This window comes from Myotis yumanensis, unplaced genomic scaffold, assembly GCF_028538775.1.
Source record: "Myotis yumanensis isolate MYYU_CA2020_CCGP unplaced genomic scaffold, mMyoYum1.0.hap1 SCAF_8, whole genome shotgun sequence".
NCBI lineage: Eukaryota > Metazoa > Chordata > Mammalia > Chiroptera > Vespertilionidae > Myotis > Myotis yumanensis.
Genome location: NW_027223759.1, coordinates 59,207,138 through 59,222,185, shown reverse-complemented (window position 1 = coordinate 59,222,185; position 15,048 = coordinate 59,207,138). Strand labels below are relative to the sequence as shown.

Genomic DNA, 15,048 nt, shown 5'->3' with positions numbered 1-15,048 from the left:
GTTGAGTGTCTTTTCATATGTCTGTTGGCCATCTGTAGGTCTTCTTTCGGGTGGGAATGCAGACTGGTACAGCCACTGTAAAAAACACTAAGGAGTTTCCTCCAAAAAGTAAAAATGGAACCACCTTTTAACTTAGTGATTCCACTACTGGGAATCTATCTAAAGAAACCAAAACACTAATTTGAAAGAATATATGCATCCCCATTGTTCATTGAAGCATTATTTACAATAGACAAGGTTTGGAAACAACCAAAGTGCCCATCAGTAGATGAATGGCTAAAAAAGCTGTGCTACATTTACACAATGAAATATTACTTGACCATAAAAGAGAAGGAAATCTTACCTTTTACGACATCATGAATGTACCTAGAGAACAGTATGTTAAGTGAAATAAGCCAGTCAGAGAAAGACAAATACCATATGATCTTACTTATATGTGGAATCTAATGAGCAAAATAATTCAACAAACAAAATAGAAGCAGAAACATAGATAACTGTTGCTACTTATTCATAAGCAAGCATGACAATATTCATAGAAATCTATGTCCAGCCCGGCTGGTGTTGCTCAGTGATTGAGCATCGATCTATGAACCAGGAGGTCACAGTTTGATTCCCGGTCAGAGCACATGTCCAGCTTGCAGGCTTAATCCCCAGTAGGGGGCATGCAGGAAGCAGCTGATCAATGATTCTCTCTCATCATTGATGTTTCTATCCCTCTCTCTTCCTCTCTCTGAAATCAATTATATATTTTTTTAAAAAAAAAAAAAATCAATGTTCAAATAAGTTTAAAAGCTATTTCTATAAGCTTTATGTAAGTGTTAAGTAGATTCTAGTGATAAAAACATTATGTCACAGTTTATTTGAAAACTGTTTTTTTCTTTTTTTAGTCGTACCTAAAATCATGGTGTACCTTACCATAGGTGAAAGAATAGCTTTGATGAAATACAGTTAATAATACCAGTTCAGTATAACACAAAGCTATCAGAAACAATGAATATCCTAGCTCTTGCTGATGCATATATCATTGCACTTGAGGTAATTAGGTAAACTAACATAGAAAATGATTGATGTGCATAGCTTAAGAATTATTCTATAATTTTTTATTATTATACAAAGTTTTCTTTGATAAATAACTTTTCATATGGGAAGAAGAGGAATAATTAATAAAAAATAATAGCCACATTTTATGTTTATGCTACATTAAATAATGATAGTGTAAAGGTTCTGTAAGTATACATAATAGCTGCATTAATAGTAAATTAGGTCAATATAACTTTGTCACATATTATGAATACAAAATTAACATTTGTGAGTGCATTTTTTAACCACAAAAATAGAGCATGATAGAAATAGTTTAAGAAGGTAGATCCAAGTGTTTGCTTTTATTTTGACCTTTTAAATGATTTATCTATATTAACACATTATTCATATTTTCTTTGTTGGCATCTAGTATAACATACAAAAGTTTGATTTAACATTCATTACTTTATTCCAAATGATACTGAGTAGCCTGTATAGCCTATTATCCTTGGGTTAAAACCAGTTGTCATTGACTGTCAGATTGCTTTCAGCCTGTTTTTCCAGTTTTACTTCTTTATTGATGATGATGATGATGATGATGATGATGATGATGATTCTTACCATCCTTTTTCCTTAGCATTCTGAAAGAGATGGGGTGTGATGAGGCTGAAGAATTGAGAGTTGAGTAAAATCATGGAGAGAACCTTTCTGACTTACCAGGATGGCTTTCTAAGTTCATATAGTGCTGAGCTGCCTGGGGTTATAAGTTAGTTGAGGAAGCACATAGAAACTACTTGAATTTTGCTGGCAGAATGGGAAGAGATGACTATGAGTCAAACTACCATTTCCCACTACATTTTTCTTTTCCTGTATACACAATATCATATATTATGGCTGCTTAATGATTTTCGAGTAAATATATGCTGAAGGAAAATTATATGTATATAACTTTTAGTTCAGGTATGTATATTCTTACCTGGTTATATTGCAGGAGACTTCACTGAGCAGATGAAATTTAAACTACTTTAAAAGATGATTAAAATATCAGTAGGTACACAATCAGTATTTGTTTTATTATATGCCTTTAACTCCCACATTTTATTGGATTTTCTCATTCACCCATGAATGAGACTAATTATAACAATGCTTGTTTTATGTCATGTATTAGGTTGTTCATGAGTGGCAAGAAATGTTGGGCTCATTTTATTTGGTGGAATTACTTTAATTCCCTAGCTCTTCAGAATATTTTATATGAAAAATTAATCTAAGGTGAATAAACTTTAATTCTTGCTATGGATACCCAGGGACATTCTTTTTATTCTATAATGATGATGATTTAAAATCAGGTGACAGAAATGTCTGAATGTTGATAAGTTCCTGGGGGTAAGAAACACCTGCATGTTAAACTTCTGATACTACCAGAGCAGTATGCATATTATTTATCCAAATGTACCTTTTTGGATTGATTGCCTGAAAAGTAAAATCTGGGCTGCTTTGCACAAGCAAAGTTAAAATTTTTTCTCAAGACATCAAGTTCTAATAGTAATAACAATTATGGATTAGCCCCTGACTAATCAATGCCCTCCAGGCACCAGGAACATCTGAATCGCCTGAAAGTTTTCTTAAAAATGCAGAATCTCAGGCTATATCCCAGACCTATTGAATCAGAATGTGCATTTTATTTTATTATTTTTTAATATTTTCAAATTTATTTCTGAGAGGAAGAGAGAGAGAAACATGAATGATGATAGAACATAATTAATCGGCTGCTTCTGCACGCCCCGCACTGGGGATTGAGCCTTCAACCTGGCATGTGCCCTGACCAGGAATCAAACCCTGACCTCCTGGTTCATAGGTCGACGCTCCACCACTGAGCCATGCCGGACAGGCCGGAATGTGCATTTTAACAAATCCCTATTTCCATTAAAGTTTGAGAAGTGCTGGTGGCCTGCCTATTCCCTGTCCTGATCTCAGATTTGATTATATAGCACTAATTGAGAATCTATAAAACACATCCTGGCTCCTGAACTTTTCCAATGAAGGAGACCTGGTGCACATCATTCTCATGCAGAATGGCAAGCATGCGTGACTAGATTTTAGAATAGAAAAATAATCTGCTTTACATGCTTCAAAATTCTGTGGATGTATGTCTTTTCTATGTTCTCATGACTTTTTGAGTTTTATACAATAATTGTCCTTTTGTCAACAAAGAATAAAATTACATCCAGTAAATGAATTCAGCTGTCCCTGTTGTACCTGGTCTCCTGTTGATAGTCTCAGGATGTTATTTTGGCTTTCTTAGACTTGTGGAAATCATGCTGCTTGGTTCCCTGCAGGAATTAAAATGAAATATTAGTAATTATGCATATTTAATTTTCAAAATGCCAACTGATTACTCACAGCATTTGTAAAAAGGAAAATTATTGTAGATGTGCATAAAATCTTTCCTTAATAAGGACCTTTGAAGTCTAAAATTGTGCTATCACGGATATTTTTTATTCCAGCGATCAGAATAAAAAATGAATTATTTAGTAACAAATCTTTCTTCTTTTCCCTTTTCTAGATGCAAGACGAAGGTCTACCCTGATGAACTTCCAAACACAAGTGTAGTTATTGTGTTTCATAATGAAGCTTGGAGCACCCTCCTTCGAACTGTTTACAGCGTTATAAATCGTTCTCCACACTATTTACTTTCTGAGGTCATCTTGGTAGATGATGCCAGTGAAAGAGGTATAAATGTTTTTCCCATATATTTTCTTAAATTAGAACACTTTATTATGGTCAAGAAGACAGCTGGGAAATGATCTGTATTTTCCTTGTAATTATACTAACCCTGAAACCACCCCTCATCATCAGTGCATTTCCATCAGTGTATCTAGGCAATCCCAACTCTAGAGACAAGGGACTAATTATTACAGTTTCTCCCATGATTCCATTTGGTTCTTATTAACCCAGGAAATCAGACAAAATGACATTCAAAGGGGTTCCTTTTTTCCCCAACTCAACTGCTCAGATAATTGAACATTTATATAACTTTATGGATACCTGTCTCTTTTTTTTTAAGTTCAGGTAAATGCAAAATAACTTAATGAAGGAGCCTGCATTTGCCAGTGTGGCTTAGTTTCTCCATTAGAGTCTGACATATTAACTTCCTATTTTATCCTTATTCTTGTCAGCCAAGTGACAGGTTATAATGAACTGTACATGAATATACTCATGAAGTCTCTATAGCTTTATGTCACCTACTGCAAAAAATGTTGACAGGAGTTCACCACCATTTCTGTGTGTTGAGTTTTCACCTGGGCAGTAGTATCTCTGTGGTGTTTTAAAACAGTTTCAAAACTTTCTTATAAATTCTTATTGCATGTTGCAGATTTTCTCAAGTTGACATTAGAGAATTATGTGAAAAATTTAGAAGTACCAGTAAAAATTATCAGAATGGAAGAGCGCTCGGGGTTAATACGTGCCCGCCTTCGAGGAGCAGCTGCTTCGAAAGGGCAGGTCATCACTTTCCTCGATGCACACTGTGAATGTACCGTGGGCTGGCTGGAGCCCTTGCTGGCGAGAATAAAGGAAGACAGGTAAGGACTCACGGGTTCTGTCTGCCTGGGTTATGACGGAACCTGTCAGGACAGTGTTGGCTTTCCACCAGAAAATCTCTTCCAGGTTGCTATTTTCAGGTATATTCCTAGCTTTTAAAAAAGCCGTCCCCACCTTTCTCACTTAATAAAGACTTTGGCTTTGTAGTGCTGAACATGATTATTTGATTAAGAAATAGTCAAACAATTCAAATAGTACACATGTTGAATATTCATTTTTAGGGGAAGGAAACCAGTCTAATTAGAAATAGTACAATTTTGTAAAATACATTTTCAAAGGATCTTATTGTGTCCTCACAACTGCTGTGAGGTAGGTAATGTAGATATTCTTACCTGTACCTAATAACAGGGAGGAGCACAGAGATTAAGTAGCTTGATCCAGTTATTGGAAGTGATGGGAGCAATTCAGTTGTTCCTATTCCCAGACTAGTCTTTTTTCTACTAGGTCAGTGTCCTTATTCAAGGTCTAGTTCAAAACCACCTTCAGGATCTTAAAACTAAAAACACATAAATTCCACATTCCAAACCTAAAACGTACAGAGCACAGCTATAAAGAATGCTTAATTATTTAAACAACATTGCCACTTTGTACATAAAAATGATGGAATCTGAAAGATTGAATGTTACTTGCAGAAATTAAGAACCTCCTCGTTACCTGAAATTCTCTTTAATGATGAGGCTATGAGGTATGAGCCTTTGCTGAAGATATTCATAAACATTGGTGATAAATGAGTGTAATTCTCAAGCACTTAGGAAGACAACAATGTTGAATACTGTCGGATATAAAAACATAGCCATGTATAACACCTTGCTTGCAAAGGAAGGTCACCTGCAATAGAAAGGTCTTTTTAGAATTGAAGTTTTTAATTAAGCACTCAAAACCAGGGCTGTGTAGTGTGAGCTAGTCCAGCTATATCACTTAAATGGCAAGATTTGATACTTGCCACAAAGATGGATGGATTCTGCCAGTAAAATGAACCATAGCAGTTGAATAAAGCAGTAGGAACCTTTTAGTCAACTGCATGTAGTACACAGCTAATAACATTTTTCCACTCTGTGTATTGTACAGTACTCACAGGAGGGTAAGACTGGCGAAATAAAATGAACTTGGAACATCTTAAATGCATTTCTTGGCAACATTCATACATTATGCTGCCTTTTAAAACGTGTTTCATATTCAGCTTAGTGAGTTTTTGATATAATATTGTTTCAATATGGTCATGCATAGATCATTTATTTTTTAATGTAACAACATATTTAAATTATATTTCTATGTAATGAACTCTACTGTTTTGTTCTACTAGTAGGTTCTAAAGTTGCCATAACTAGATAATAAAGTCCTGTTCAAAGTTATTAGATCTAATTTCATCTCCCTACAAATTAAATTACTAAATTTAATAACTAACTAACTAACTAAATAAATAAATAAATCAAAGATATTGATTTTGTAGGGACCAGTGTGACCAAGAAGTTTTTCCAAGGGTAGATGAATTCTACTGACTTCAGAGAACTCTAGTCTTTAATTAATTGTGTAGAATATAAAAGAGAATTGAAAATAAGTATGAGTGATATAGGTGTTAACAAAGCAGAATAAATGATGGACAACATTTATTTTGCTTTCCACATCTATGTGCGATTCAAAAGCATAGTTGTATGTTTTCCTTCTACAAAATATGACAAATAAGCTCTGCTCTTCAGAATTAGCTACAACTGGGGCAAACTTGGGTAGAAGTACACATTTACTGTGGCGATGACACAAGTTTGATACTATAATAAGACATATAACTGGGAGCATGGGAAGGTGAGTACCTATTGTTCTCCCATGGCAAAAAATTCTTTTTACCTAAAAGCCATCATGAAGGACCCCAAATCTGGCATTTTCTCTTGCTTTAAGAAAAGATGGGTCAGGGTATAAACACCAGAAATTGAAGTTGGTTATCTTTCTGTATCTTAAAAGATGTAGATTGTTACTATAAACTCTTAAGTCTAGGACAATTCACTCAGAAATTGTCATGACCCTAATATCTTTCATGGGAAACATTTACTTATACTGATTATTACTATTTTTATTGTTATTTCTATTTGTTGATTTTTGTTGTTTGTTTTTGTAATAGATATTTTCTCCATGAAGATTTTCATAGAACTATCTCCTTAATCTAACAGTAACCCCTCTGAGATTGAAACTACCAGATCTAATTTGCAATCATCCATTCTCTACTCCCTGTATGCAATTACTTTTCTATAAAAGATATAGCTAAAATGATGCATAATGTCAAAGCAGCTGTACTAATCATGCTGTGGGCGGAGGTTTTATGAATAATAGACCATGTCCATCCTGCTGAGTTAGTACTTAGGATGTATTTGAAAATCAGCTTGAAGATCAATCACTATATCTGATTAGATTATACATGGTAGTATGAAGTTGGCTGAAGGAAGATCTAGTAAAAGGAAATAATTTCATAGGAAAAAGGATAAAATAAAAACATATTAATGTCACAAAATAATTAAATTTCAACACATCACCTATATTGAGTTTGAAGAAACAGCTATAGCACTTAAATTATTATTTGTGTGTAAACTGGTTTTACTTCTTCTGCAGGAAAACAGTTGTATGCCCCATCATTGATGTGATTAGTGATGATACCTTTGAATATATGGCTGGGTCAGACATGACTTATGGTGGTTTTAACTGGAAACTGAATTTTCGTTGGTATCCTGTTCCCCAAAGAGAAATGGATAGGAGGAAAGGAGACAGAACATTACCTGTCAGGTATGTAGATCCTATCTCCGATGGTAGCATGTACATTCCTGTAATAATTCAGAAGTATTATAAATTTATGTTCTCATTTTTAAGTCTTTAAAAGTCATATATTTTTATTCATACACACATATGTCATCATCTTTTACATGATCATCTAAGAATCAATGGCTATATTAAATCTAGTTTAGATTAGCACTGGCAAATTAGCATTGGCAGAAGTGCCAAATTCCTTTTGAAACTTTGTGTATCCTTATATTACAAATATATTTATTGTCATTTTTCTGTGTGACAGATATGTGCTAGCCTTGCCAATTAAGGAAGATAGACCTTACCTAAATGTATATGTATTATAGTAGAGGTGTACCTAAAATTAAAATAATAAAAAATGTTTTAGTAAATATTCTAAATTTACTTGAAGAACTATCTTCCTGACAGATACAAGAGAAAGATCCATTTAGAAAATTTTATTATATTAATAATTATGAAGGATTTTTTGTTTGTTCCAAGTTATTGAAAATAGCTACTTTGTTTGAAATATTTATTCATAAAATATGTTTTCCCATAATAAAAAATGAGAAATATATGCATCTTTAATTTTCTAGATAGTTATTACCCACTTTATGAACATAAAATTATCACCTTCTTACTTTAACATATCATTGTGTACTTCTTAACTGCAATAAAAATTTTATTTTCTGAATAATATTTTGTGGAAGGAGTTCACTAGTTTAGCTCTTTAAAGATTCATTTGGCAAATCATCATTTAGTTAGAATAATAGAGAATACCCTAACATTCTAAAACAATATATGTAGCCCATTATCTAAACAAGAATATTTCCTAACCTAATGAAGGATTGACTTATCCATTGGCAAGCTTAATTATATAATGAATTAATTAAAACTAACTAACAATTCACTAATAGAAGGGAACAGCTCTAATTGTTTGTTATTGAACAATTAAATTTGAGGCTGTTAACCCTCTAAAGGAGGTAGTACTACATCAAAGAGAAAAAAATGTGGCTACAAACAATTGCATAGAGATGTGACATTATTATGTCAGCATTTAAAGTGTGATTTAGCAGCACTGAAATCTTGCAGTAATCTGCATGTTCACTAAGTCTTATTGATCCTTGCCTTTAATGACGTGAGGAAATACAGTAGCTCATATTACTATTGTTTATTAGAAATTCTGTTTTCCCACATCATGGTAAGATTTAGCATTAGCTGATTTTTCAACTTCAGATCCCAAGTGAAAACTGTCCAAATGCTTGAAAAATACACTCAAATATAGATGTTTATTCATTTGAAAATGAAGTAATAAAGAATATGTTTTGTTCTTTTGAAACATTGATCATGGAGGTAGTAGGATTGTAATCCGGCATGGTCTGAAGCTGTCCACCAGGAGCACTGCCACTGAGGCCTCCTGGGAGGTGCAGGACCAGCCACCACCTGTGCCCTGCCTGGTGCCACCTGACACTAGCTGTAGAGTGATCTTAGATGGTTACTACTTGTTTGGGGCTTGAAGGTGCCTAGGAGAGGCCATGCTGCAAGCCAGGCCACATTCCTGGTAGTGCCAGGACCAGGATCACTTAGCAAGAGACATAGGTCATGCAGAGACCAGTTGCTGCTTATTTGAGAGATAGTAGGAAAGTCCGAATCATGAGGCATGAGAGACCATTTGTATGGAAAAGCCACTGTAAATGGCTTGGATGGGCCCACAAGTTGGATGGAGCAGTGTCTCAAGGAATCACCAAGGCTGGACTAACAGTGTTAACCAGGTTGATGGAAATTCAGGTTATGGCACCCACCTGCCAGCTCTGAGGGGAAAGGGCTCATCAAAGAACAATGGCCCCTGCCAGTGCAGGAGAAACCTGCGCCAGACCCTTGAGCTGGGAATTCTGTTGTGGGGCCAAGAACCCTTGCTCCTGAGAGTGCACCTTTTTGGCCAAGATTTCTCTCTTGATTTTTAATGGCCACACGTGGGGGTGAGACCAGCCCATTCTGTGTCTCCGTCCTTCCTAGAAATCTTGATGTGGCTTCTTCTGTATATACTTATTTATAGGTCTTCTGTTCAGCTAGATTTCAGGTAGTTATGAATTATGGTTGTTCTGTAATTTAGTTGTAATTTTGATGTCACTGTGGGCGGTTCCAAGTGCCATATTTACCTATGCCACCATCCCGACCAGAACCTACCTTTATTTTCTCACAGAGTGAAAAGGTAGATAATTAAATGGTAGCCAACATTCATAATAATTTACTGATCTCATTCATGAAAGTAAAGATTTACATAGAAATCGGACATTATCTCTCATCTTTTATTAACTAAAACATAAGATGAAATAGCCTACTTGCTATACTTATGTGGCTTTATTATAGTAACATGGAGAGCTGATAAAAACTAAGTGTATTTTATTTGTATCCTTCAGTAACTGCACAGTATTTTACTTTTTAAACTGCTGAAGGAGCTGGAGCAAAAGAAAAAGAGAAACCTATCTTTGCTGATGTTTCTAGATATTTATGGCAAAAGGTTAATTAATGCATGGGTTATGTTGTAACAGCCCACAGGTAATTTTCATCAGCATAGCTATCATGTGAACTTTCTTTGTACTTATAATCTGTTACTTGAAGATGTGATCATTTTTCTCACATTTATATAAACACATTAATCATTCTAGGTGTTGAAGACTTTTTTTCTTATTTGATTAATAGAATTCTGAATAGCTAAAGTGATTAAAATGAGGTTGAAATGTTAGTTTTCTTAGTGGAATATTTCTTTTAAAATGTCAGTTAAGACAGAACTCCCTACTGACTATAATTTGCTAATTTAGTCATCACTTAGAAATACAATCAAGCCTCTGTGTATATAAAGAACCAATTTGAACTTGTGACCTAACCTTAGTTATGCCACATTTAAATTAAAGCTTATAATTGTTATTATTATTCTATTGTCACCTCTAGGCTTTGATATTTTCATTTTGATAATAAATGAAGTGTGTGAAATACTTGGTTTTTGTGAAGTTATGAGAATGGAATAATAGCACATTTAATCCCTATTATTGAGTTTTCTTTAATCTATAAACTCTTCTTAATATTTTAGTTGTTAAATTATATGACTTTTTAGGAATATCTCAATTATATGTGCAACAATAGAGTAATCAAATTGTTAAACCAGAGGTCTTATACCAGGAGTTTGCATGTCAAATATGCTGTGTAGGTGAATTTCACTTGACCTACATAGTGTTTTAAATTTTAAAAATTACCACCACCAAAAAAATGAGATGTTTTAAAAAAAAATCTGGATTTCCAGCTATTCTTGAGAAGTCATAATTTCTTGTTGTTATGATCCTCTGTCCCTAATGGGCACCATCAGATGGAGTTCAGTAGAAGCTGTCCATATAGAAGTAGCATGAAAGTGTAACGTAATCCCCACAACTCTTTTTTTTTTTAGTTGTGAGTCCCTGACCCTGAGGCTGAGAATCAGTTGTTGCCATTTGTCATCATTCTTATACTTGGAAAAATATTTCTCTGTACCTGTTTCCCAACCAAAGATGAGAGAAATACGCTTATTGCAACTAATCAACTCCACATATCGATATTATTTACCTGACTAAAATCTTTTTAATTTGTGAGTTTTGACTTAGAGGAAATGGCTGCATTTTAAAGATTAAACAAGTTGGACTTGTATGAGTATACATATTCATAATCTAATGGAATAGCAACTAGTAGCATAAATTATCTGGTAGGGCAGATAATCTCTTGAATCATTTAATTAGTTTGGGGAATGTATGTTTCCAATACATGTAACTTTTGAGTTGATTTGGGTCAGGCTATTGGAATGAGTTTGATTTCATGTGCAAATACACATAGTGCACCATGCTAGGTTTTGCACATACGAAGATTAATAAGGCGTTCTATGCTCTAAAGTTGCTCACTCTCTTGGACGGGTCATGTGTATGTTGGACCAGCATATGTGGTCAGAGTGTGGCTACACAGGAGTTAAACTATGTTACTGCTAGAGTTGTGTGGGCTTCCGGAAAAGAACCCACCGCTATTCTTATTCATAAGTTTCATCTTTTAGTTATGCCGTGTAAGTCATCCTCAATAGTTATAAAGATATTTGTTTCCACTTTAATCTCTTAATTATTAAAGTAGATATCTTTACTAGAAAGCTACAGGTTACTTATCAAGCCTATTTAACTTTTTTTTATCCTTTTCTTATTTTATAGACTTTTGCATTTAGTTATTATTAATAATCTTGATATGCCTTCTTTTATTTTCACTTGGAGTACCATTTTCATTATCTTCCTAACGCAAAATAAAAGAATTTTTTTAATTTTTTCTAATTCTTGCTATCATAAATCAAACATAGATATAATTATGAATTTTTTCTCTCTGACACATTTTACCTACTTTGATATCCTTTTTTAGTAACATGTGACTGATCTCATACATTTATTTTTCTTTCAAAGAAAGGAATTTATAAAGAAAAAAAATTAATAGTGTTCTTAATAATAGCTCAGATGACAATTATTGTGCCTTTATTGGGAAAAACCTCATAGAAATTTTACATATCTATTTCCAACATCTTTATAGTATGATATTACAGAAGAAATATTAAAGCTGCCTTTGGAGAATCTGGGTTTTATTTCAAGCTCCTCCAATTGGAAAATTACCCAGTCTTCTCAACTATTAAATGGAAAATTATTCTCGCTGCCTTGCTTAAGTCATGAAGTGCTATAAAATATTAACTGAGAAACGTATTTGAAAGGTGTTATTTTAAAATTATTCCTGATATAACATATGTGCATTGCAAAATAAATGTGACAAGTACCTAAAGCATAATGAAACAGAACACCAAGGAGCCACTTCTTTTAAAATTTTGTTATATTTCTTTCTGGATACATTTCTCCACAGTTTAGAAATTGCTATACCATAGGTATTTTCTTATGCCAGTAATTTTTTTTTTACAAATAAAAATTTTAATAGCTGCTAATATCTCAATTATTTACTTAGCTTCTCCTATATTTTTCATAGTTTAAAGTCATTTAAGAGTTTTTTTATACTTTATTCTTTCCAATTATGTCTTCTTATTTATAGTTTTTATATATAATATAGTCTCCTTAGAATTATGCAGACAATATGAAATTTATTTTATATTGTTACCTTTTGTCAATTTATCCTTTTCAATTTATAGTTCCTCTAGTAAGTGTAATAAATGAAAACCACTTATTTTATTCTGTAAAATGTTATAAAATATAAAATCATATTTATTATTATTTAATAGCAATTAATGTAATTCTTAACTTTAAACTCATATTTTCTATTAAGTTTTTCTCAATCCAATGAAAATATACTTTAAATTAAAATACAGAACAGAGATAAATTCTCTCAAAGCCTGTGAGACACTTCTTTACAATTGGAGATAATAAAGCAAGAGTACAGGGAAAGGTCAAGGTTGTGAACAGAGCAAAGACTTCCATAGAAATAGTTGAACTTTGGAATGTTTGAATGTCCACATTCTCACCTACTCATGTTAAAACCTAATACATGTTGATTTTGAGAGAAAAAGATACCAACTCAGATGGAATCTGTGAATTTGTATTATTTGGAGAAAAATTGCATGTTTATATTATACTAGAGGCCCAGTGCACGAAATTTGTGCATGAGGGTGAGGTCCCCTCTGCCCAGCCTGCAAACTCTCCAATCTGGGATCCCTCTCACAATCCTGGACCACTGGCTCCTAATCACTCACCTGCCTGGTCGCCCCTAACTGCCCCTCTCTGCCGGCCTGGTCGCCCCCAACTGCCCCCCCTGCTGGCCTTGTCACCCCCAACTGTCCCCCCGCCCCCCTCCCCGCCAGCCTGGTCGCCCCTCATAGCACCCCAGCTGGCCTGGTTGCCCCACGCATTCTGCTGTTCAGTTGTTTGGTCTTCCCTCACTAACCCCCCTGCCAGCCTGGTCACCCCACGCAGCCTGCTGTTCAGTCGTTCGGTCATCCCTCACTAACACCCCTGCCAGCCTGGTCATTGGCAGCCATCTTGTGATGGCATGAGGGTTAATTTGCATATCACTTCTTTATTATATAGGATTGATTTCTAATTGTTTAGGTTATAAGTTATAAGACTTCCCTATCAATGGTTGAGATGAAAACAAAATAAGGGTAGTATAAAAAGTTTTCAAGGTGATGAATCAAATATCACATTAATATACTGAATAATTTTATCACATTACCCAAAATATTTTAAAATATCTGATTTCAGACAGCCTCATTTCTTATTTTGACCCCTTTTATACAATGAAAGTCAAAGGATAGATCAAATCCTGTGCCACCTACTACTCATCCTCTTGGAAGCTAATGATCTTATCAGTTCATGAGGATTATTAAAAATGATTTAGGAAAAAAACTGTTCTTTTTCTTGAGCATATAGGTATTTGAGCACATATAAGGTATTTGATTCTGATACTTGTTGTTAAATTAGTTCTTGGGCAGAAAAATAAGCCATTTTCCCATACTAAGAAAAACTTTAAATTTTTTCTTATCCTTTAAAATAGCTTTGAAACTGTTTGTGTTCCATAGATTCCACAGGATTTGAGTAAGCTTTCTTGCTTAGAGCTTAAGCCAACATAAACTCATACAGTAACAGTTTCTTTTCTATAGAAAACTGTATCATCTCACTCAAACATATGGTCAAATGAGTGTCATGGTGTGCAATATTGCACCAAACTTCCCACTTTTTATCTGTAAAATCCTTTAATTGCATTCAACATTTGATTATTCATTGCTCTAATAAAATACTTGTTATGTCTTTGCTTCTTTTCTCTCTCTTCTGCTTTCTATATTTGGGTATAGTGGACAGATTAAGGAAGGAAGAAGAGAGACTCAGCATCTAATTTCCCTTTGATTTCAAAACCTGCCAAATGTTTAACCAAATGAAGTCATTATATTCTATGGTATTAAAAAATCAAAATTATATTACTATTTTAGATTTTTATGCCTCACATATGTATACATAATGAAATATTTGTGTTTGTCATTTCTTTTTATTATGGTTTATACTATATGAGAAATGTTAGTAATGTAGAGCTATAAATACTAACAGCCTCTACATATTGTGATATTTGACCAATGCAAATAACAGCTTAAAGCTGAGCTATAGGCTCTCAAATCTTCTTTAGATTTTTTTCTCCTGACACTTTGGTTATTTGCCAGGTAAGATTAAATAAAATCCTGATATAGCATAGGAAAAAATAGTGAGAAGAAATTATGTTTACTGGGGGGTAAGGGAGGGTAGGGGTTTGTCAAGGGCGGGGGGGAAAAAAGGACACTTATGTAATACCCTTTGTAATACTTTAAGCGGAAAAAAAAAAGAAACTAAAAAAATAAAAAATAAAAAAAATTATGTTTATATAACTTTGAAGAAATTGCTCTGAAAAGCAGTGCTAAAATTCACAGGAAAACATGGTACATAAATTTGGAACTGGAAATCAGGAAAATGTATTTTGAATTAGCTACCTCGAATTCTTCACTGTATAAGTTAAAAGGATCAACTGGGAGACCATTGATTAGTAGAGGATGGAAGGAAGGAAAGAAGGGAGGAAGGAAGGGAGGAAGGAAGGAAGGAAGGAAGAAAGGAAGGAAGGAAGGAAGGAAGGAAGGAAGGAAGGAAG

General features: G+C 33.9%; 1 protein-coding gene across 3 annotated transcripts in view; it reads left to right on the top strand.

The window, feature by feature from the left end:
* Positions 1-15,048, top strand: part of GALNT13 (polypeptide N-acetylgalactosaminyltransferase 13) — a 491,703-nt gene that overhangs the window by 291,469 nt on the left and 185,186 nt on the right. For all 3 annotated transcript variants that reach the window (XM_070422971.1, XM_070422970.1, XM_070422972.1), the window contains exons 5-7: positions 3,584-3,750; positions 4,394-4,601; positions 7,219-7,389. In XM_070422971.1, coding sequence (XP_070279072.1) covers positions 3,584-3,750; positions 4,394-4,601; positions 7,219-7,389 — 546 coding nt within the window. The remainder of the gene's footprint in view (positions 1-3,583; positions 3,751-4,393; positions 4,602-7,218; positions 7,390-15,048) is intronic.